Source organism: Spermophilus citellus, assembly GCF_964194105.1.
Source record: "Spermophilus citellus genome assembly, chromosome: 4".
NCBI lineage: Eukaryota > Metazoa > Chordata > Mammalia > Rodentia > Sciuridae > Spermophilus > Spermophilus citellus.
The window spans coordinates 199,789,951-199,812,439 of NC_138185.1; the positions used below are offsets into that span (position 1 = coordinate 199,789,951).

Sequence of the window (22,489 nt, forward strand, 5' to 3'; positions counted from 1 at the left end):
GCCTCCCAGGCTCAGAGCAGCCTCTGTCCCAGCTGTGCACATTCTCACTTGATGCCATCTGTGTGGAGGTATTGAACACAGGCAAAGAGGTGCTGTTTTGCTTCTTAAATGGCACCGTCATTCTCAGATGTCAGTGACTTCAAGATGCCTCTTCTACCTCTTCCAGGAAACACAGGCCAGGGGATCTGGATGTGGGGGGAGAGGGCAAAGTACCCCCCTGAGGCAACATGTTGTAAATGTCAGTGAGAGCAGAACTCAGGCCTGCCCTCACACTCGCAGTCATAGATTCATGCCAGTAAGACCCACTTTGGCATAATCACAGTTGTGGTTGTGCCAATCCTTTCCAGGATGCTAGGAACCATCTAGCACATTGTCCTCATTTAGAGCAGATTCTAGCACATCATGGCAGTGGGACAGAGCCTGGTCACAGTGAAGACTGGAACCTGGGGAGAGGAGGTGTCCTCTGACTTGTTCACATTGACTCGAGCTTTTAGATTCAAGTTGGACTGAGGATGCTGTCCTCTTCCTTCCCATGTTGTGGCCCATAGGGAGCCAGGCCTTGGCTCTTGCCCTATAGGACACAGATCTAGGGGAGGATGGACTGTGGTGGGACCCAGCCTCCAGATATTAGTACATAGTGATGGAGTGACTGGTATCATCTCTAAGGTACTGCCCTTTGAGTCTGGGCACAATCATTGGAATTCCTTTGGAGCATGGTTAAATGCAAGTATCTTGTGAAAGCTACTGTGCTGTATGGTTTTGTATCCAACTGCATCCATGCCTGAGACTGCTGGCACTTGACACCGGGGCCGTTAGTTAGTGCAGAGTGCCCTTTTTTATCTTGAGCCAAGAAGCAAGGCCGGGGTTGGGGGTGGGGGGAGGGGCCGGTACTGAGTGCCTGCAGCATCTGCTACTCTGTCTTTACCATTCAGAACTTGTAACTAAAGTATTTAAAGAAACTGATTTTGAATGAAAATTAAAGGACACATGTTCTCAAACAGGGTTCCTACATCTGTGCTCCTTTTGGTTACTGAGGTATTGTAAGTCTTCAGCACTGACAGTTGTACTAATTAATGGTTGTCATTAGCACTGGTCTCATGATGTCCCATGCTTCTGACTTAAGTTAAACTGTACTAATATGACAGAAGGTGGAAGTCCGCCAGCCAGGGAAGCACACTAGTCTCTTAGTGCCCCAGCTTGCTTCTAGGGAACCTTATAAGCCTGGCTAACTGGACTCTGATTTTTTTTAATTTAAAAAAATTTTTTTTAGTTGTAAATATATATACAGTACTTTTTTTTTTTTAAGTGGTGCTGAGTATGGAACCCAGTGCTTCATACATGCCAGGCGAGCACTCTGCCACTGAGCTACAACCCCAGCCCCATGGCTAGCTGGACTCTTGACAAGAAATTACAGTTTTCACCTTTGTGATCCCCCTTCAAGGTACCAGGGGACAGCTGCACTTTGGGGGGCTGTATTATTTCTGGGATGGATTGTGGCAGTATCTCTTATAGTTTTACTTGGACTTGTCACATGTACCAAGATGCATGAGGTCAGTATGAGCAAATGAGGGGAAGTTTCCGCAGAGCAGGGGCCTTGAGGGTCAGTGAAAAGAGCTGATAACTATGCTAGACTGACTGGTGACTGGCATCATTGAGTCCATGCTTAAACAGCTTTATCTTTCCACACAAAGTCCTTGTCTGCTGATCCTGCCTATAGTGAGGCCAGCAGTCTGTGGAGGTCTGTTGCAGGAAGGAAGTAGGTCCTAAAGGGCAGAACTAGAGCTGGTGGGTAGGAAAATGGTTCAGTGAAAGGGAGAGCTAGAATTATGTGTCAAGTCCAGGGCTTGGTGCCAGAAGCTTTATTAATTTTCTAGTAAACCAAAGCACATTTTTTTTGGAGAGATCAACCTCAAGCCTTATTAGTACTGGGACCACAGTATTCTAAATTGAGGGCCTAACAGTGCCAAGTGTGTAGTGTGTGCTAGCAGGAAGGGACCCTTCAGAAGTGACCTGCACTTTAGGAAGCAGTGGATGGAAGTAGTTTGGCCTGACTGGGGAATGGGGCAGAAGGAACAGTAACTCTGAGGTCCTGCTGCTATAGAGTCAATTTTCTTGGAGTCTCAGTTTTCTCAGGAGCTACCATCTCCTGAGGGGTCACTGAAGATTAAACTAGTCCCCCCTCACCTGCCAGGTACCATGACCCTCTTTCAAGGCTTCTCTTCCTCTTATTTCCCACAGAGACCAGTGCCCCTTACACTGCCACTTCCACTTCCACTGAGACCTGAGGCAGCTTCTCCTAGCAGGACCCAAGCTCATTCTTGAGCTTTGCAGTCTGCCCCTTCTAGCAGGTATTTTGACTACATTAATGATGCAAGGACACAGTAGGAAGAGCAGGCTTTATTAGGGGTGGGCAAATGCCTGGGCATGAGCCATAGATGATCATACACAGGCTTTGCTTTTCCCCATCCTCTTCCCAGAGTCTTCCTGAGAAGCTGGGGAGCCTTGGACCTCCCCAGGACACCAAGTCTGGCCTGAGAGAGAGTTGGTCCTCCAGAGAAGCCACCTGGTGGTAGTGGAGACACTGACAGGAAGGAGCTGAGGGCATAGGTTTAGTGGAAGTTGGTGGGGTGTGAGAAGGACCTTCATACCTGGGCTCTTTTGAGGTGCCCACTTACCCCAGTTCTTCAGAGACTAGAAACATCTTGCTTCTGGCTAAAAGTGAGTAATAATTTAATGTATTTCATGGTTTCTTATTCCAAACAGAAATGAAGTCACAGTGGGCAGTGAACTGAGTAGAACCTCAACCAAAATGCAGTATGGTAAATAGATCCAGTGCCTGAGAAGGGAATCCTCATAGGCACACCTGTCTTAGCTATTTCAGTCCCTTTTGGAACCTGGGAAGGGTTCCCCTGCTAGGTGGGCCAGCTGGCAGCTGGAGAAGAAAGTTTTTGTTTTGTTTGTTGTTCTTGTACTAGGGATTGAACCCAGCGAGTGGTCTACAAAATACTGAGCCACATCTCAAGCCTCTTCACCCTACCCCCACACACTGCTTTGAGACGGTGTTGGCCAGGCTGGCCTTGAACTATAATCCTCCTGCTTCAGGTTCCTGAATCACTCGAATGATAGGTACATGCCACTATGCCCAGCTAAAAAGCTCTTTATTGTTTTCAAATTTGATATAAGTGGCAAACTGTGTCACCTGTTCCCATCCCATTTTGCCTTATCTTCTTAGTTTCTCCCCTCCCTTTTGCTCTCCCAAATCTGAATCATCAGATAAGGGTCCTGGACAGGAGTGAAGAGTGGATCATCCAGTTCTGCACCTTCTCCCCTGCTTCCCACTCTCCCTACCCCTATGGGAACAGCTTCTGATGGGAGTAACTAGTAGCTGCTTGCTGCATGACTAAGAAGACAGCCAGGGAGGGCCCTGGTTTGGGTCTACCAAGCAGCCAGTGGGATCCGTATCCTGGGAGGAGTCTCCAGAGATGTCCCAAGTCAGGCACAGCATGGTAGTGAAGGAGTATATCACAAAATCTCCTGTGGGCTCAGCAGGTGGTCCATAGTTCAAAGCCAGTACCACAGAAGGTGCCCTTTAAGGTGGTAGGTCCATGTTAGAGTATAGGATGTACTCAACATGTGCCTGCTGGCTGATGGGTGGAAGGCTGGTCAAGCTGCTTATTAGCAGGGGAAGCCTTGCTGCCCCTCTGCAGCTTCTTCAGGGGCTGGCCCTTTTGGGGCAGTGGTGATAATTGTTCCTGAGGCCCATGTAGGGAGCTGGGCAGGAAAGACAGCTACCCCATATTCTGCAGCCCACTGATTAGAGGGGCCAGCTCTGACAGGCAGGCAGGACATCCAGACCTGGCCAGCTGCTTCCACCACCCACTTCACCCCATTACCCCATCAGTCTACTCCATTGGATAGTACTGAAAAAAGGGTGGGACTTGAGTTTGCTGATTCCACCTCCTGCAGCACCCAGGCGCCGTGTGGGATCGAACTGTAGCAGCTGCTGGGAGAGGCCAGGGGTCAGTACTCTGACAGGCCTTCCCCGCCCCCACTACTGAGGCAGGGGCCCACCCCTAAGGTCTCACTCACCAGGGCCCTAGGTGGCTCATTCCCTGCTAGCCCTGCCTGTAAACCCTGTTTTCCCCAGAGGGTATGGGCGGTCATTGGTGGCAGTTAGTCACCAATGTATAAGATTTCTATGCATTGCCCTTCCGTACCCACACAACACACATGTGTCACACATAGTTGTGGGATGCTGTGCCACCAGTCTTTAACCATAGGCTAAGAACCCACCCACCTCTAGGTTGGGCTGCACCTCACCTCAGTCAGCAGGGAGGCTGCTGAGGGACTGAGCCACTCAGGCAGATGGAGCTGGGTATGAGCCTGGAATCCTGAGGGGTGGCTCTGTGACAGTGCCTGGAAGGACAAAAGGAGACAGCCCCCGGAAAGTCCACACTCCAGTGGCAGCCAGGAACCCACCCCACCCTCATGTCACATTCCATGGGGATGATGATAATGATGAAATTGAGAGTTGCCTTTTGCTCAGGATCTACTAGGTGCCAGACCCTGTTCTGGATCCCTGACATACCTTATTAAAGACAAGAAGCAGGCTCAGAGGAAAAGGGACTTGTGCTGAGTTCAGAGTTGAACCCAGGTCCCTCTGGCTGCAAGCTTGCTACAAGTACCCATCTCGGGTGGCAATCGGGATAGGCATACTATTATGAATGGCTCTGGGACTTGTCTCCTTACAGAGAAAAGCCTCCATGGGCTACTCATCTGACAGCTGACCATGTCTTGTTGCCTCCAGGGCCAAGGTAAGAATTGTATGCTATTCAGGGTGTGGTGACATTGACTTCTCCATGCCCAAAGGTGCAGCTTTGGAGAGCAGAGGGGGTCTGTTTAGAGGTAAGGGTTAGCTGCTAGGAACTCCAGGATGAAGGCCAGGAACCCAGCCTGCAGAGGTGGTGGGAGACTAGGAGAGCTGGATTGGTGGTGGTGGTGGTGGTGGTGGTGGTGGTGGTGAATATTTGCAGCCAGGACTCTCAGAGGCCCCCAGATAGGGGACAAAAACAGGAGGGAGCCAGGAGGTCAGGTCTGGACTTCAGGTCACACTGCATCCATTCCGACTGTTTCCTGCTCAGATGCAGTTTGGCCTCTCCTTGCTTTCCAACCTAACCGGCCCCAGATGTGGTGCTGAGCTCATCCCAAGGGAGGACAAAAGGCAGTCATCATCCTGAGCAAGAGGGTTGTGGGGGAACCTTGAGCTCCTGGCTAACCCAAACAAGACAGGGCAGCTACTGCCCTAGATGAAAGGCCCGCCCCCTCCCTTCCTCATCCTCCCATTTAGATCTGGGGCAGAAGCCCCTAAGGGCATGGGTAGGAGGAGCCAGCAGTGCCCAGAGGAAGCTCACGATGATCCAGGGAAGGAGGGTTGTCAAATTCCAATGGGAGTTCATAACCCACTTGAATCAAAATGTGAAATATGTCAAGAACTATGTAATGTTTTGAACAACCAACAATAAAAAAAAAAAAAAGAATCAGCATGTGACCAAGAAAAAAAAATTCCACCCTCTCTTCAAACCTTAGCCTGGTTTCTCTTCCAGAAGCCTTCCCTAACTGTCCCAACTTAACACTCATAGAAGCTGACCATCTCATTTGCTATAGCTGCTAGGGCAGTGGGGTGCTGTGTGCCCATGGCCTGGTGGAAGTGACTTCCTATATCCCTGGTGGCCTGCAGGGGAGGCAGGACTTTCAGCCCCATAGCCAGATCTTAGAGAACCATGCAGCCTCTGCCCAGTCACTGAATGACTGAACGCAGCAGTTCCCACCAGGGCTCCACACCCTGCCAGTTACTCACCTTTCCCGTCAGCAGTTCATACAGCAGCGACCCAAAGCTCCACCAGTCACAGGCTTCGGTCAGCTCAGAAATCCCACCCACCTCTGCGGGAACAGGAACACACACATCCCTGCCTCACTCAAAAGGGCCCTCTCCATTCTTCTCATCCTACCACATACTGTCCATCCCCTCTGTCATCCTTAGCCCCCAGAATCAGCCCACACAGAAGTACCAGAGGCCAAGCCCCACACCCTGCCTTCTTGCCTGGGGCACTGTACAGGAGCTCCGCAGCCTCCCGGCAGCACTGGGGCTCCACTTCTGACCACTGGCCAAAATATGTGAGCCGGATGTGACCTTCATGTCCAGTGTGAATAGGAAGGAATGACAGGGACAATGGCTGAGGGTACCATCACCAAGCAGCTGGCATGGGGGAGGTGGTTCCAGGGCTTCCCCCAACACAGTCACATGGTGGGAGCCAAAGGTTGCCATGCTGGACAGTCTCCCCAAGAGCACAGCCCCTAAGAGCCAGAGGCTCACAGGATGTTCCTGGGATCTGCTACCCCAGTCTCATGGGGACAAAGGCCAGCCAGACTCCATCAGAGTCCAATGAAAGGCTGGATGGAGGTAGGGGAAAGTGGCACATAACTTAAGAGGTCACCTTGACCCTGGGGGCATCCCACCTGAGAAGGGCAGGGGTAGTGAGACTGGGCCTCCTACCTGCCTGGTCCAGGAGCAGGTTCCTGGGGTTGAGGTCCTGGCACAGCACCCCCTGCTCGTGTAGTGCTTCCAGTGCCACCAACATCTCAGCTGCCCACTGCTTCACCTTCTCCTCCTTCACGCTCCAGACAGCCCCACTGCCCCCTAGGCTGGCCCTGCCCTCTGATGGGTGGCTCTGACCTCTGCCTAGGCCACAGGCCCCCAGCACCCGGCCAGCCCCCTTGCGAACCCAAGGGATCCCCCAAGGGGGCCCAGGGTCTGACCTCTGGCCAGCCCGCCTGGCTTGCAGGTTCAAGCCACTGGGGGCTTTTGTTAGGTCCAAGGAGCAGGAAGTGCTGGTCTTGCCTGTGGATTCACTTTCCGCTTCTCTCTGGGGTCTGAGGGAGGGGCCATCCTTGGCAGCGGGAAGGCTCTGAGAAGTCCAAGGAGGTTCCGGAGGGATGCTGGCCTGCCTGAGGGTGTGGCCTGGGGGGAGCTGTGCTGGGGTCAGGAGGCTGAGGCTGAGGCTGGTGTTGAGCTGGGCCTTCACCTTCTCCTGGGTGGAGCCAGACCTGAGCCCAGAATGTTGGGGGCACGTCTGGGAGAGCAGGTGGGACCAGAGAGTGCCTCCTGGGCCAGGCAGAGGGAGCAGTGAGCGTGGGAAGAGAGAAAAAGGGCATGGACACTGGGTCTGGTCTCACTCCCACCTCCCCTCCATGCTAGGTGTGGACCTCCACCTGCCTGGGCTCCTTCCCTGTTCAACCTCTTCACCTCTGCCCCTGCCTGCCACTCAGCCTCGAAGGCCCAGCCTCCCAGCCTGCATAGCATAGGTGCTGAACCCCAAGACTGCTGTATTTATTGTTGATGGCCTTGTTCTGCGTGGTGGGTTCACCAATGTTCAACATATTCTAATTTTTTTTTCTTTTTCATAGGAAGACTTATGTAACGACATTCAAAGATCAGGCAGGAATCCATGATGGCTCTATGTCATGACTCAAGGATGTACCTCATTTTTAAAAAAATCACTATAATCATCAATAAATATCAGTTACATGGCTCAGTTCCTGTCCTTAAGGCTTCAGTCACCACCATCCTGTGTGGCCATTCTGAGAGATGAGCACCACCAGAAAAATGAGAAGAGCCAAGACAAGAGGAAATGGTGACCAAGGAGACAGTGTATAAATGCTGTCTCATCTGCTTACGTGCAGACATCCTCCCAGCCCCTCTGACACCAGATGTGCCTGGTGCCAGGTCCTGCCGCCAATCTCCAGAAAGGCTGAATCCCTGATCTGTACTGTGCATCTAGTGAAAGCCACAACCCTCCCCAGGGCTCAGTATTTTAAGGGGGTAGGTGTCAACAATACCAAAGGCCCAAGCTGCTGAGGGGCCCCCTCACCTTGCACATGTTCCAAGTGCAAGAAGATGGAGTCCTCACTCACGGAATACCGTAGCAGCTTTGTCATGTAGGGCACTCCATGCGGGATTATGGTCAGCCGCTCCCGGTTCACCACGTGGCACCTGGGCAGGCTCTGGGGAGGGAGTAGGGTGGGCAGGTCAGCTGGGACTGGTCAGAGGCTGCCACTTCTAGGGATCATCTTAGCCCTTGCTTCAGGGGAATCCAGATGAGAAGTGGGAGCCACTCTGAGGAGCAAATGCCTCTCCAGTTTCTGATCTGGCTTCCCCTTCTTCCCCCAGGAATCAGGTCCTCCACCCTCCTGGCCAAGGTGAGGGTGTGTGTGTGTGTGTGTGTGTGTGTGTGTGCGCGCGCGCGCGCCTGCGCGTGTGTGTGTGTGTGTGTGTCTGGTTAGGAGGCAGGGGCCATGTTCAGGGGCAAAACAAGCAGCTTTTAGATTTGGAGGGAGCATGGGCTCCTGATGCACATTCTGAGGACGGGGTTCCCCAGAAGGAAGGGGTTTCAAGAACTCTGAGGAAGTTCCAAGGGGAATGCAGCATGGCGGGAGCTGGGCGGCGCCTGCCTTCACCACGAAGGTCCCTCCAGTTGCTGGGTCCTGGACCAGCTGCACCTGCCAAAGTCCAGGAGGCACTGATCAAGGTACATGACAATTCCTGGGGCTCTTTGCCCCCCCCCCCCCCGCAAGCTGATCCTCCAAGGAAGGGCAGGGAGGGCAGGCTTTGGTGGCTCAGAGATGTCCTCCACCTCTAAACTGAAATCTACCTTGTTCTGTTCTACTCTGCTAGATCTGCAGGTCTCAGCTCTGGGGCTACTTTCTCCAGCATCTGGGGCTCCTAGTCCATCAACAGTGCATTCTGTGCTCACCCTCGGGGAAGCCTTGTCATACCATGTCTCATTACATATTTGCTCCCTGGAGTCTCAGCTCCCTTAGGGCAGGGACCACACTATCTAGTTTTGTATTCCCAGAGCCAAGCACAGCACAGGAATGGAGTGGGTACTTCACACATGCCTGGTGAGTGGCCCCAGTACCAGCTGCTGGGGCTGGGAGGACTTGGATGTGAGAAGAACTCTCCCCCTTCTTGCCCATGCTTGGCCAGGCCTCACATAAGGAGATCAACCCTTCACTTAGACTTCACCCAGAGCCCACCATTCTGCAGGGTCTGAAGGTGTCACAGCCAGAAGGGACCTCATTTCCTCTGATTCTTGTTTTACAAGTGAGGAAGCTGAGGCTCTGAGTGTACAGCTCCAGGTCATGTGGGCTGAACCATGCCTGGGCTTGGCAATCTTCTTGGGGTTTCTCCCCCTGCCTTGCAGCACCTCCTTTTAAAAAAATAAAGTTCTCTAGCCAGGAGTAGGTCCTGGACCAGCTGCACCTGCCAAAGTCCAGGAGGCACTGGTCAAGGTACATGACAATTCATGTACCTCGAGGGTGTGTGTGTGTGTGTGTGTGTGTGTGTGTGTGTGTGGCGAGGCGCTAAGCAAAAGTGAGGCACTCAGCAGCTCAATGAGATCCTGTCTTTAAGTAAAATACAAAAAAAAAAAAGGGCTAGGGATGTGGCTCAGTGATTGAGCATCCCCGAGTTCAATCCCCGGTACCAAAAAAAGAAGGAAAAAAAGTTCTTTAAGCCAGGTGTGGTTGTGCCTTACAGCTACACAGGAGGCTGTGGCAGGAAAGCTGCTTAAGCCCAGAAGTTCAAGGCCAGCCTGAATGAATAAATCTCTCTCTGGAGGCTGTCTTCAGAAAGCAGCCCCTCCTGGTGTTAGTTTTGGTTACAGGTAGCATTCAGCCAGTTGCTGGTCCACACCTTGTTTGGAGTTGGGTCATTGACTCAACTGGGTGGGCCCAGCTGTAGGAGGGGGCACATGGATGTATCAGGACAAGAAGGCAGAGGGTTCAGCCTAGATAAGGGGCATGTGGAGGCAAGACAGCACCCTGGTGTTGTGACTCCTTGGCCATGATGATGAGTGGGAACCAGACCCTAAGGCCAGACAGTGGTGACAATGCAGCCAGGATTAGGGTAGGGGAAAGTGCATTGCACATCTACATATTGGACAAGTGAGGCAATGTTTTCTACCACCAAACAGAATTACAAATATCCACCTTCTCTGCATCATGGGCTTGATGAAGCCTCACATGGGCAAGCCTCTGGGATTGCACAGACTGCAAGAATGGCGTTTATCACGGTTGCCAATCATGTAGCCTCTCTGAACCTTGCTCTTCTTAACTGCAAAGTGGGTTCATAGCAGTTCCTCCTCCAGAGGGTCATTAGGGGGTTTGATTAAAGCAGTCAATCGAAGTACAAACCCTCATAATCCATATCAAAATTATCAAAAGGCATTGTAGAAGAAATCTATATTGGCTATGAAGAGTTCACGCTGCGCTAGGTACTTGTCACAGGTTACTTTATTCCCACAACCTACCAGGTGACAGTTACTAGTGGCCCATTTTATTGATGAAGAAATTGAGGTTCAGAAAGGTGATATTGCCCACCTATGGTCCCACTGCTAAAAAGTAGCAGTCAGGATTTGACTCAGGGCAGGCTGATCCCAGAGTCCTGAAGACCTCACTGCAGCGGGGGGCATGACTAGGTGACCATGGCAAGTTCCTTCCCTTTGGGACTCATTTTCCCCACTATTAGTAAAAAGAAAGCAGCAGACTAGATGAGTGCCAGCCCTTTGCCTGGGAGGTGTCCCTTTGACCACCAGAGGTCTCCCCTTCAGCAGCCAGAGACAGAACCCTGGTTTTGGCTCCTTGACCAAACTTGTGCAATGTTTGAAAAAGAAAGGCAGAAAATTCTGGGATCATTTCAGAGAACAGAGTTTCCCACAAGTACCAACATCCCGGATAATTCCCCACCATCCCATGCCAAGTGGGATTCCCCACCACCTTGTCCTGGGCAAGGCCCTCTTGATTTACTGTCCAAAAAACCATCAGTGAAGGCAAAGCCAGGATGGCCACTTTACACACACACTGAAAGATTTTGTGTTAAGGGGCTGGGGATGTGGCTCAAGCGGTAGCGCGCTCGCCTGGCATGCGTGCAGCCCGGGTTCGATCCTCAGCACCACATACCAACAAAGATGTTGTGTCCGCCGAGAACTAAAAAATAAATATTAAAAATTCTCTCTCTCTCTCTCTCTCTTTAAAAAAAAAAAGATTTTGTGTTAAAAAAAAATCAAAGCCTAACTATTTATCTAGAAAGAATTAGGCCAAAAATATTAACAGCAATTATCTTGGAGTTAGAAGGCAGTAAGTTTTGACTTGTTTTTTTCCATTTTTAAACTCCTTTCTCTTTCATTATATTCTAAAGGGCAGCAAAGAGGGCATTTTCCCATTAATGCAACCAAACAAAAAAATCCCCTTCTTCTTTCGCTTAGTGGCCTGAGGGACCGAGTACTATCTAGTTAGTACTCAACTTCCATGAACCTCAGTTTCATTCTCTGTCAGACAATTATTGTGATGCAACAAGTTCAATAGAATTTCCTGCCATGGTAGAAATATTGTATATCTGCACTGTCCAGTGTCGAAGCCATTAGCTTTATGTGACCAGTTAGCCCTTGAAATGTGGCTAGTGCCATTAAGACAGAATACTTGATTTTAATTACTATTAACGTAAATTGTGTTATGTGGCTAATGGCTTCTATACTGAACAGCAACTGAGAGGACCTCTTGTCACAGCACTGGAAATGACAACATGCCTCATGAATGTCAGGTGAGTCTGATAACTGGAAAGATGGAAGGCAGTTTGGGGTGCCTCTTCTTACTTTTCTTAAAAGGTGATTTTTTTTCTTTTTAGAAAAAAACCCTACTGAGTTTTTTGGGACACAGAGATGATTAAAACTTTGGTGAAACACAATAAACCCTCTCTTTAAAGATGCCCAAATCTAAGTCCTAGGAGGAATCTTGAACGGAGCAAACAATCCAAAAGATTCAAATAGGTTCTCAAACTCAAAGGCCCACTGAGTATGTGAAAGTGTGTGGGTGGGGACGCGGAAGGGGACAAGACGAATAGGAGGGCCTGCACCCCCTTGGAAGTGCTCAGCTTCTCCAACCAGGTAGGAATGCAAACCCTGAATTTCCAAGTATTTTGATTTTTTTCAGGAGACGCCAGAAATCTGGATTTCTTATTTGAAATCTGCACGTTTTAAAATATTGGTGACAATCAAAAACAAAAACACTCCTGTGTTTGAGCCAAATAAAGCAAGAAGTGACTTGAATAACCTTTTTCTTCTTCATGCCTGACTCAGAGGCTGGCTTCTGGAAGAAGCTCAGCAAAAACTGAATGACATCTCCCTGGTCCCCAGGTTCCTTGAAGATGGACCCTTGGGTGTCTTGGCTGTCTACATAAACCCTGGCCCATGCACCTCCCTGCTCACTGCTCCCCCTACCCCTGCCAGCTTCTCTTCAGCCCCTAGGGACCCCCCCAAAAAAAAAAAAAACTGGACACCTTCAGGGCATCTCTGCTGCCTACCTAGGCCTGCAGCTGCCTTGGGCTGGCACTGCGTTGCCACCCAGATCTGCCTGGGCAGAGCTATGGAATGGGCCCAGTGGCCCTAACACCTTTCCTAATTTGGGGAAAGTGATGTTCCTGTCTTGGGTATGACACAGGAAAAGTAAGCAGGGTCTCAGGAGGGAGCTGAATCCATAAACTGAGTGTGCACGAAAGGGTCACAAAGAAAGAGGGCGACCTGGAGACAGCATGGTTAAGTCTGGCCTTAATTTGTGCTTTCAATCTGCACAGCCCTCAGAGTCCTGCTGGAGTTAAACAAATTTGAGGGATGCTGTGTCACGCCTCCCTCCTGGAGTCTCCAAGACTCCAAGTATACATTTGCATCCTAAAAGCTCAGAGAACTCCTATCATCCCCACCCTCCCAAAAAAAGTAATGGAACCTTAACTCACTGTTTCTCAAACTTATTTAACTTGGAACAGCCTTCATCATAACACCTATGGTTTAGTGGGAAATGGTCACCTCCCCAGCCTGTCCATCGGAGTGGCTGTGCTTGGTCAAGGTCAGGCTGGGGCTGTATCCACTGAGATAGCGCAGGCGGAGGGGGACTGGCAGATGGAAGCTGGCTGGGCCTTCCGTGACAGTCTGGGGTCTGTTCCAGGGACCTAGGAGAAGCAGCTGTAGCAAAGCCTGGGGCTGGGAGCCTGTGCCTCTTCACTCACTCATGTCACTTGCACTGGGAGCCATCAGACATGCATGGAATATATTTGCATGTGCCAGGCCTTTCCCCAAAATGATTTCATTTTCCTTCTCAGATCATCCTTTGTGGAGAGAATTCCACCCCACTTTACAGATGAGAAATCCAAAGCTCAGAGCACTGAGGGACTTGCTTGTGATCACCTTGTGCATTGCCAGGCAGGGGTCTGCTCCCCACAACCCCTCCTCCCACCAGCAGCCATGCCAACCTGTTGCATGGGGGGAAACCCACACTGGTCTGTTCTCTATAAACCCAGAATCACCAAAATCATCCAACAAGTGTTTTAAGTTGCAGAGTCTTGGGTTCAGCTCTGGGTTCAACCTCTAACACCACAGACGTGGGGGGGGGGGGGTCCAGGCATCTATATTTTCCAAGTGATTCTGATAAAAGGCCAGTCTGAGAAAAAATTGTTTTAGGGATACTCAGGGAGCCCTGGATGGAGGACAGAGGGGAATCTGACTGGCTCAGCTCTCATTTGACATGTTTGTCCCACTGATTCCCCACTTTAATAATGAATGCCCTGAGTGAGGGTTGAGATGTCATCTCCTGTCCTCCTGTCTGCCCTGAAGTAAGGAAATTCAGATGACGGTGGGGTGCCAGAAGAAAAGGGAAGAGTTCCCAGGCCCTGGACAAGGCAGGCCCACTTGGTCCTCTGCTGAAGAGCTTTGCATGAGCACATTCCAGTCACAGGGAGTGTTCAGCTGTGTGTGGTGGGCTGCACCCCTGGGGTGCAGACTGAGAGTAGGTGGGGGTCTGTGAGGAGTGGGAGTGGGCAGGACACAAGTGCCTGTCTTGTGCCCTGAGCAGCTTCTCCCTGTGGTCTCTGCTGGCTTTCTGTGTCTGGGTCAGAGCACTGTGGAGAGGGTGCTGGCTGCCTCTCCTCCTTCCCCCATTACCCTCTTCAGGACATGACTGGAGCGTGAGATGGGAAAGGAGGGGCCCCTGGACTCAACTGCTCTCTCCTCTGACCCTGTCCACCTGCCCCTGGAGGAGTGCAGGCAGCACTTCAGACTCACGGCCGTCCTACCCACCTCTCCCCTCTGCCACCATGGATGGCACCTACACCCGTGTCTCCCTCCACTCCTTGGGCATCCACTCACCTTGTCGATGACCCCAACCACCCTGCAGCCCCTCAGCTGCTCCAGAGCAGTGCTCAGTGTGCGGATGGGCCGGAGCCTCAAGCTGCTGAATCCCTGTGGAGGAGGGAGACAGGCACATGTGGGCTCAGGGTTGACTTGCCTCAGGGGTTCCTGGCAGCTGGGAGAGCAGTGGGTACCACAGTGAGTAGGACCAGAGTCCAGGCAGACCCCACCTCACAGGGACAGGCTGAGTTAACAAGCTGGCCTTGACTCGTGGGGGCCCACATTGGTCCAGGGTGGCCAGGCTGACCATTTGGCTCAGTTTCTGCCTTGTCCTCCAAGCCTCCCAAAGTTCTCAGGGTTTCAGAAGTCTCTCAAAAGCCCCATCCACAGGAGACAGATGCTTCAGGGTAAGGGATGGGAAATAACCTGGGCACATGTGGGTTAAGGGAACATGGTTTGAAGACCAAGCCGTCTGTCTTGGGTTAAGGCAGCCTGCAAGATCCAGTGAGCCTAGTTGGTGCACGCGTTTGCCTGTGCACACAAGTAGGCATGGGAAATGTGCATGCATTTCAAACCCTGATCAAGTACCCACGGGGTTAGCAAAAGCCACATGGGGAAAGCCCTGGGCAGACATGTGTACATTTGCATTCATGTGTTTATGTGTGCTCCAGAGACCAGGAGCCTGCTCATTCATAAGAGAAACGGGCCAGAGGCTCCACACATGTGAGCACGTGAATGCAGCCCTATGCAAGCTGGGGTGGCTGTGTCTGTAAAGTCCTCTGTGACAACGCGAGACTGGACTAGGGATGATTCAGTGAGTGCCTGAGAATGAATGAGCTGTGAGGGCGTGGGGGATGGAGGAAGCCGGAGAACAGGAGGGGCAGCTCTGGCACCACAGGCTGGCCAACTCTGGGCCTCAGCTCTCTCCCTCAGGGCCCTCCCCCGATAAGGGGCCTGGGGAGGGTCTCCTCACCGTGTTGGGACTGGCTCCACTGCCCAGTGTCCGCTGCAGGTGGCAGTTGAAGATCTCCTCAGCCCGCCGCAGGTACTTGGTGACTTTTAGTTTTACTGCCTCGCGTCGCTCCTTGTTGGGATCCACTGTAGGGAAACGAGGGTCACCAGGGACTGGCTCTGTCTCCCACCCCTGGCCCTCCCCCAGCTTTAGCTGCCCACCCTTCACCCTCCATAGCAGATGGCCCCTATTTCCAAGACTGCTTCAGCAGCCTCTGTCCCCAGATCTGCTGACCCCCAAGTGAGGAGGAGGAAGAGGAGGAAGATGGCACAGTTAGCCAGCTATACTTTACAGTTGGCACCCACCACCTCTCTGGCCACTGTCACTCCATGGAAAGGGTCAGGTTGGGGATCCCATGTCCATTTATTCAGAGTGGAGATGAAGTTCCTGGAGAGCATTGCGCCCTCCATCTCTGAGGTCCAGTGTGAAAGGGCATCAGGGTGGAGACCAGATCAGAATTCCATAGACAGGCCCAAAGCCCAGGCTTGGAGGGGCCTCTTTAGCAAGAGCATAGGAAGCTGAGTGGGGGCAACTCCTGCCTGTGGCCTGTTCACAGGCCCTCAGGGGTCTCAAACTGGCCGCAGCACTAGCTTTTCTCCCAGGACTCTGCCCTGAGCAGGCCTCTCTCTCCTCTCCAGGCCCTCCCTCTGGAACACCTTGGGCTTCCACCAGATAATGCACGTGCTGTTCTTCAGCATTCAAGTTAGAGTTTTCATTTCTAGAAAATGCCCCCATTAGCCCCATCTGGCCTGTTTCCCGATCCTCTCACACTTCCTCCTCATTGTTCTTCCCACTAATTGGCCATTATCAACTCTTAGCCACACATGACCCTGGAGTGTAAGCTCCAGGGGGCAGCAATCCACTCAGACCCAGGGGTGGCCAAGTATGCTAAGCCAAGCACACAGCCTTGGCAGCCAAAACTGCTTCCACCCCAGCTGTGCCCCCTGGGAGCGGCGGAGCCTTGAGCAAGCTATTTAATTGCCCAAGACTCAGTTTTCTTACCTGGAAAATGAGACTAAAAAAAAGTTTCTGTGGGGCCTGGCTGCAAATGCCTATAGTTCAAGCTACTCTGGTAGCTGAGGTGGGAGAAAGGCTCTTGAGCCCAGGAATTCAAGACCAGCCTGGGCAAGACCCCCATCTCAGCGAGACCCCATCTCAAAAAAAAGATAAGAAAGGAAAACATTCCTACATATTCATAATTACATGCAACAGCCAATATGATCATTTCTATTACTGTGAAGTTAAATAGAAGGGAGCCTGGTACAGAGGAACAGCTTAATAGATGCTAGCTATCATTATTCTCCATCACAGACACCCTGCAGGGCTAGCATAGTGCCCTGCCAAACAGCAGAGGAACAAAGAACAGGACAGATGCATGACAGGGCAAGCCCTGTTCTGGCCCTTCCCCTCCCACGCCCTGTCACGCCCAGACCCCCCTCACCATGCACACCGCGGAGCAGCATGTCCACACCGTTCTGGTAGTGGTTGAATGCTGCCTCGTAGTCCTCACTAACATCACGCTCCAGGGCCAGCCGGATCTGTGTGGCCGCATCCACCAGGTAGTCACGCTTGGTCATGTCAGGTGCTCCCACAGCCACCCTGTTTCGAATCTGCTCTAGGTATACACAGGCCTGGGATCGTGCTCTCGAACAGGGCTCAGGCTCCAGACCTGGGCCAGGCAGGCATTCAAAGGCCACCAGACTCATGGCTGCCTTGCAGCTGGGATCTGGAATTAGCAAATGCATTGGGGAGGACCTAGCTGGGAGTGACACTACTGTCTGTACCCTGAATGTTGGGGAGACTATTCACCTCCAAAAGCCAGAACGATGACAGCTAATGTGCATAAGTTCCCCCCCAATGAACCAGATACTCCCCAAGTGGTGGTTATGATAGAATAACACAGCTTTTTTTTTTTTTTCCATTCAAATTCAGTTCAAAAGGCTGGGCACGTGGAATCTGTCTGTAACCCCAGCAGCTTGGGAGGCTGAGGTGGGAGAATCACAAGTTCAAAGTCAGCCTCAACAACTTAGCAAGACCCTGATTCAAAAAAATAAAAAGGGCTAGGGATGTGACTCAGTGGTTAAGCACCCCTGGGTTCGATCCCTGGAATAAAAAAATATACATATTTGAAAAATTCAGCTCAACAAATATTTCTTAAGCATATATTATATGATGAGCACCGGAGAAGGTTGAGGCTATCTGTGACCCAGAGCTGCCTTAATGGGACCTCCACAGAACAAATCTGGTGTGCAGCACGTGTTAAACAAGTGGAGTCCACACATTCTGAGCTCAAAGGCAGTTCCTCACACTGTTCCCCGCTAGCTATCATTATTGTCCGTCACAGACACTCCCTGTGCCCCTATGGAAATCTCATTTGCCCTTTGCTTCAGCTCAGTGACACCTCTCCCAGGACAAGATGGACTGTGTGTTCTTTGTTTTGTTTCTCTTGGTCCTGAGGTCAGTGTGGCCAGTGAGTGAGGACCCTCCAGGAACCAGCAGAGAGCTGGGTATAGAGCCCAGCCTTGAAGTCCATGGGTAGATAAGAAAACTGAGTGGCAGATTTGGTGCCACTATAGATGGAGTTTGCTGACAAAGGGCAGGAAGGGCAGGGTGACCCAGCCTATGAGGGGATGGCTTTGACCGCCTGAAAGCCACTAAGCCATGTGGCTTCCAAGGGCCTGACAGCAGCTCCTCCCTCAGCAATGTGTCACAGATGGGCAAAGGATAAGAGCAGAGGCGCGGCAGAGGCGGAGTCTCAGAGAGAGGCCAGCCATGCTGTCTCTGCACCTTCCTGTAGCCTCTCTGCCACCTCTGCCCTCAGGAGTCACTGGGAAAGAGCCAACAGGGAACTTCCAAGCCCAGGTCTCTTTGGCCTCTGTTCAGAGAGGGATCTCTCTCTGTTCAAAACAGGATGCATGGAGGGGTGGGTAGGAGGGGTGGGTAGGAAACCCACCTCCCCCCGCCCCGACAGCGAGGAGCTGGTCCCTGGCCAAGATGCAGCCGGGAGGATGAGGGAGGCCACCCGTCCCCGCTCTGCCTAGCTCAGGGGACATTCTGCTCTGAGGCCTGTGCTCTGGGGGCACCCAGGCCGATGGGGTTGTGCTGCCCGGGTCAGGCCCTGCTGGGCCGGGTCCCGCCTTCCGAGCCGCATGTCCACGCCTGGGCACCGCAACCGGCACGTGCAGCCCGCGAGTCCCCGGGACGAGGGTGCACGGTCCCCCAGGGACGGCCGAGGAAGGCTGGGCTGAGGAGGTGGGAGGAAGAAGGGGCCTTGTCGCCTGGGAGGATGGAGGAGCGGGAAAACACCGTACCTGCCCGAGCCAGACGCCCGGTCCGCTGGGCCGATCTCCCCGACAGCCACCGCCCCTTCAGCCCAGCCCGCGAGGGCGCTCAGCCGGCCGCTGCCTGCGGCCCTCGGGTCAGGTGCGGGGGGTCTATCCCGGTGCGGCCCGGCCATTGGCTGCCGATGAGCTCATCCTCCACCCGTTAGAATAAACCACCAATCACCGCCCGGCTCGGCTTCTGCCGGCCCTTAAAGTCGCAGCGTCCGCGCTCCTGGGTGCCGCGCTTGGGAGTGGGGCTGGGAGTTAGAAGAGGGAGGTGGTGGGGTGAGGAGAGGAGGTCTATTGTCCCCCAGGGATGAGAGCCGGGCTGCTTCAGAAATCTGGGTCGACTCGAAAGCACTAGTGGCACTTCTAAGGTTTTTCTCATTCTTTACCTCACTCGCTCATTCAGATATTTAATCAGGTGTCCAGAGTGTACCCTGCCCTAGAGGCTAGCTGTTGAGGGGCTAGATGCAGTGAGGGTCTAAACAGCTCTGCGGCATGTCTTCCTGGGGTTGAGTCTCCAGAGGGACACCCGGATTTAAGAGCTAAAAAATAGCCCCTCGCTGGTGCACACCTGTAATCCCAGAGACTGGAGGCTGTGGCAGGAGCATTGCAAGTTCTGAGGCCAGCGTTAGCAATTTAGAGAGATCCCCAGCAGCTTGGAGGGACCCTGTCTCAAAATAAGAAATAAAAGCGGCCGGGGACTCAGGGCCAGCAGCACACTCCTGTAATCCCAACGGCACAGGAGGCTAAGACAGGAGCATCTCCTGTCTCCAGCTTCAGCAACTTAGTGGTGCCCTAAGCAACCCAGCAAGACCCTGTCTCTAAATGAAATATTAAAAAGGGCTGGAAATGTGGCTCGGTGGTTAAGCGCACGCTGAATAATAGAGTTCAGATTTGGTTTTATTATGAGGGAGAAGGGGCACAAGGGTCTATGACCTAGTCTGAGGGTTAGAAAGTTTTTGGGAGAAAGTGATACATGAACTGAGCCTTGAGTTTGAGAACACAAGTCTCTCACCTGAGCCCTTAATGCAGAGGGGGGGTACCTGCACTATCCTTCCCTACTGCTCTGGCTGTCCCCTGGATACAGTTCCATACAGTTCCCCTCTCCTCACTCCCACTTCTCCATCTTCACTCTCAGCCAGAGTTGTTGCTTTCCCCTTCCCTTGAAGACAGTGGGCCACAGATTCCTACCCAGCCCCCTGCCAGGTTTGTGTGCTGTCCCTCATCTCCTCACCTCTTCCATAGAAGGTCTGGCCTGCACCCCATCGAAGCCCATGTTCCATGAGTCCCATGCCATCACCACTCCAGGAGGCCACTCGAGCAATTCTTCCCTTTCCTATGTTATTAACATTTGGTTCCCATTGGCTCATTCCCATCTGATATAAACAATACCATCTCTCCCTTCTTAAAAGCAAAGCTGCAAAATTTGGAAGGCTGAAGCAGAAGAATGGATTGAGCCCAGGAATTTGGGGCCATCTTGGAGTGAGACCCATCTCTTAAAAAAAGGGGGGGGGATAAAGAAAACAAAATAAAAGATACTCTGGGCCTTACTTCTGAGATAGGTGGGTTCTCAGGGAAATTAGACAGAGACCTACCAGTATGACCCGCCACGCTTGTCTTTTTAGTTAAATAAACAAAAGTTCCATGGATATGGAACTTATCTATGGGAATAGATAATAGGTTTCCTTTTTGGATTCATAAACTATTCTAGATTAGATAGTACTCATGGTTGTACAACCTTGTGAATATACTAAGAACCAGTGAATTATACATTTTATAAGGGTAATTGTCCTGATGTCTCAGTTATCTCCGTGTATGCTTGAACCAGATCAACTAGGACAACAACAGAATCAACTTAAATGTCACCAGATTCAAAGACCCACACAATGTGCCCACAACTGATTAGTGGCTCGACTGCTTAACCAGAACTTTCTGAATCCTAAATATCAAATGATTGACATGGAATTTGATGTTTACCAAAGCTTGCCTGGGAAACTGCACTTGTCATATATGTAGCCAGAGAGCTCCGCCTTGGGTGTGTCCCTCATCTCCTCTTCTCTGAGAGGCAGGGGTGTCCACACCCTGCCTTTAGGGTGTGTGGACCTTCAATCCTTCAATGAATAGTTGCTTGTGCTTTGCTTCCCCCAAGTCCTGGAATTCTTTTCAGTGGTGTGAGTCAAGAACCCCAGACGCTCTCCTCTTGGAGCCAAGTTGCTATTCTACTACCTCCTTGGAGGGACTTCTTTCCCCTTCTGGTGACAGTCCCAATTATCTACCACTATAGGTTTGCAGCAAAATTCCCTAAAAGAGATCTAGATAATTGTTACCAGTTTCTCATTGTCCACTTTTTTTTTTTTTTGTACCAGTGATTGCACCCAGGGATGCTTTACCACTAAGACACATCCCCAGCTCTTTTTATTTTTTTGTTTTGAGACAGGGTCTTGATAAGTTGCCCAGGCTGGTCTCCAACTTGCCATCCTCTGTCCTCAGTCTCCAGAGTAGCTGGGATGATAGGTACACTTCCACTTTTTCTTGAACCCTCTTCTGTGGCGCTGTCCTCTCCCACATTCCTCCACAAATGCCCTTGGTCAAGTTACTGATCACCTCCTGGATGCTAAACCCAGTGGTGGTTTCTCATTCGCCAGTGTTCTTGACCTACTGGGAGTATCTGAACCAAGTGGTTGTGTCCTCCTCCTCTTGCCCCAAGCTCTCCAGGCCCACCCTCTCTGGTTTCCTCCTTTTTCCCTGGCCATTGATTCTCAGTTTCTTTTGGTGGCTTTCCTTTTCCTTGTCAGCTGCTGAATGTTAGTGTCTCAGGGCTCAGTTTTCTTTCCCTCTATTCTTGTGTTCTTAATGAGAGATCGTACCTTTTCTCGTGATTTTAAATATTATACTTTCTGTACCTCTGATTCTGTATTTATATCTCTCAGCTCTCACCTCTTTGCCTCTTTAATTATTTAGTAGTCTAATAAAACATTTCAAATTCAAAATGTCCAGAACTAAACTCTCAAAACACCCTATGGAATGGGAGAGAAAATATGGAAATCATTAATCAGATAAAGGTCTTGTATCCAGAATATACAAAGAAGTCTTTACAACTTAATAATAAAAAGATAATCCAGTTTAAAAGAGAGAAAAGGATTGGAATAGGCATTTCTCCAAAGAAGATATGCAAATGGCCAATAAGGTATTCAACCTTCTTAGTCATTAGGGGAATGCAAATTAAACCCACAGTGCAAGGCTACTGCATGCCCGCTGGATAGCCATAACAAACAACAAAACAAAACAAAACACAATAATGAAGGTTGGCAAGGACCTGGAGAAATTGGAACCTTCATCCATCACTGATGAGGTGCAGCTGCTTTGGAAAGCAATTTGGCAGTTCCTCAAAAAGTTAAATGTAGAGTTACTATATGACCCAGCAATCCACTCCTGGGTGGGTACTTAAGAGAACTGAACACATGTTGACTTGAAAACCAGCACATTGATGTCGATAGCTGCATTATTTATAATGTATTATTTATAAAGAGGAAACAACTCAAATATCTATCAACTGATGAATAGATAAATAAAATGTGATATATACATATACTGGAATATTATTCAGCCATTTAAAAAATGACATACTAGCTGGGTGCAGTGGCACACACCTGTATTCCCAGTGGCTGAGGAGGCTGAGGCAGGAGAATTGCAAGTTCAAAGCCAGCCTCATCAATTAGTGAAGCCCAAGTAACTCAGTGAGACCCTGTCTCTAAATGAAATACAAAAAAGTGCTGGGCGGGGGGCCTGGGGATGTGGCTCAGTGGCTAAGTATCTCTGAGTTCAATCTCTGGCACCAAACAATAAAAATTAAAAAATAAAAGAATGAAATACTGATGTATGCTACAACATGGATGGACCTTAAAAACAGTGTGCTA

General features: G+C 51.0%; 1 protein-coding gene across 8 annotated transcripts; it reads right to left on the reverse strand.

Annotated features, from left to right (window-relative positions):
- Positions 1 to 695: 695 nt before the first annotated feature.
- On the reverse strand, positions 696 to 18,690 carry RPS6KL1 (ribosomal protein S6 kinase like 1). 8 transcript variants are annotated; one of them, XM_081292311.1, is made up of 11 exons: positions 18,555 to 18,690; positions 16,685 to 16,781; positions 15,205 to 15,329; positions 14,250 to 14,342; positions 8,509 to 8,556; positions 7,929 to 8,061; positions 6,554 to 7,162; positions 6,101 to 6,190; positions 5,858 to 5,940; positions 4,321 to 4,416; positions 696 to 4,000 (listed from the first exon to the last, which is right to left on the reverse strand). In XM_081292311.1, exons 2-11 carry the CDS (start codon positions 16,704 to 16,706, stop codon positions 3,890 to 3,892), a joined length of 1,410 nt encoding a protein of 469 aa, XP_081148437.1. In that variant the 5' UTR covers positions 16,707 to 16,781; positions 18,555 to 18,690; the 3' UTR covers positions 696 to 3,889. The 8 variants fall into 8 exon arrangements, with proteins under 8 accessions (XP_081148437.1, XP_081148433.1, XP_081148432.1 ...); XM_081292307.1 differs by having other exon boundaries at positions 16,685 to 16,853; XM_081292306.1 differs by having other exon boundaries at positions 696 to 3,587; positions 16,685 to 16,969.
- Between the last annotated feature and the right edge of the window lie 3,799 nt (positions 18,691 to 22,489).

Excerpts from the sequence above, each read along its gene's own strand:
- RPS6KL1 (XM_081292304.1), bottom strand. The coding sequence starts at position 16,949 with ATGAGTCTGGTGGCCTTTGAATGCCTGCCTGGCCCAGGTCTGGAGCCT. Across the intron at positions 8,557-14,249 it reads TGGTTGGGGTCATCGACAAG|GTGCAGCTGGTCCAGGACCC; the intron begins GTGAGTGGATGC and ends GGACTTTGGCAG. Across the intron at positions 4,001-4,320 it reads CAGCCTCCCTGCTGACTGAG|CTGCTACAGTTCGATCCCAC; the intron begins GTGAGGTGCAGC and ends CTCTCCCAGCAG.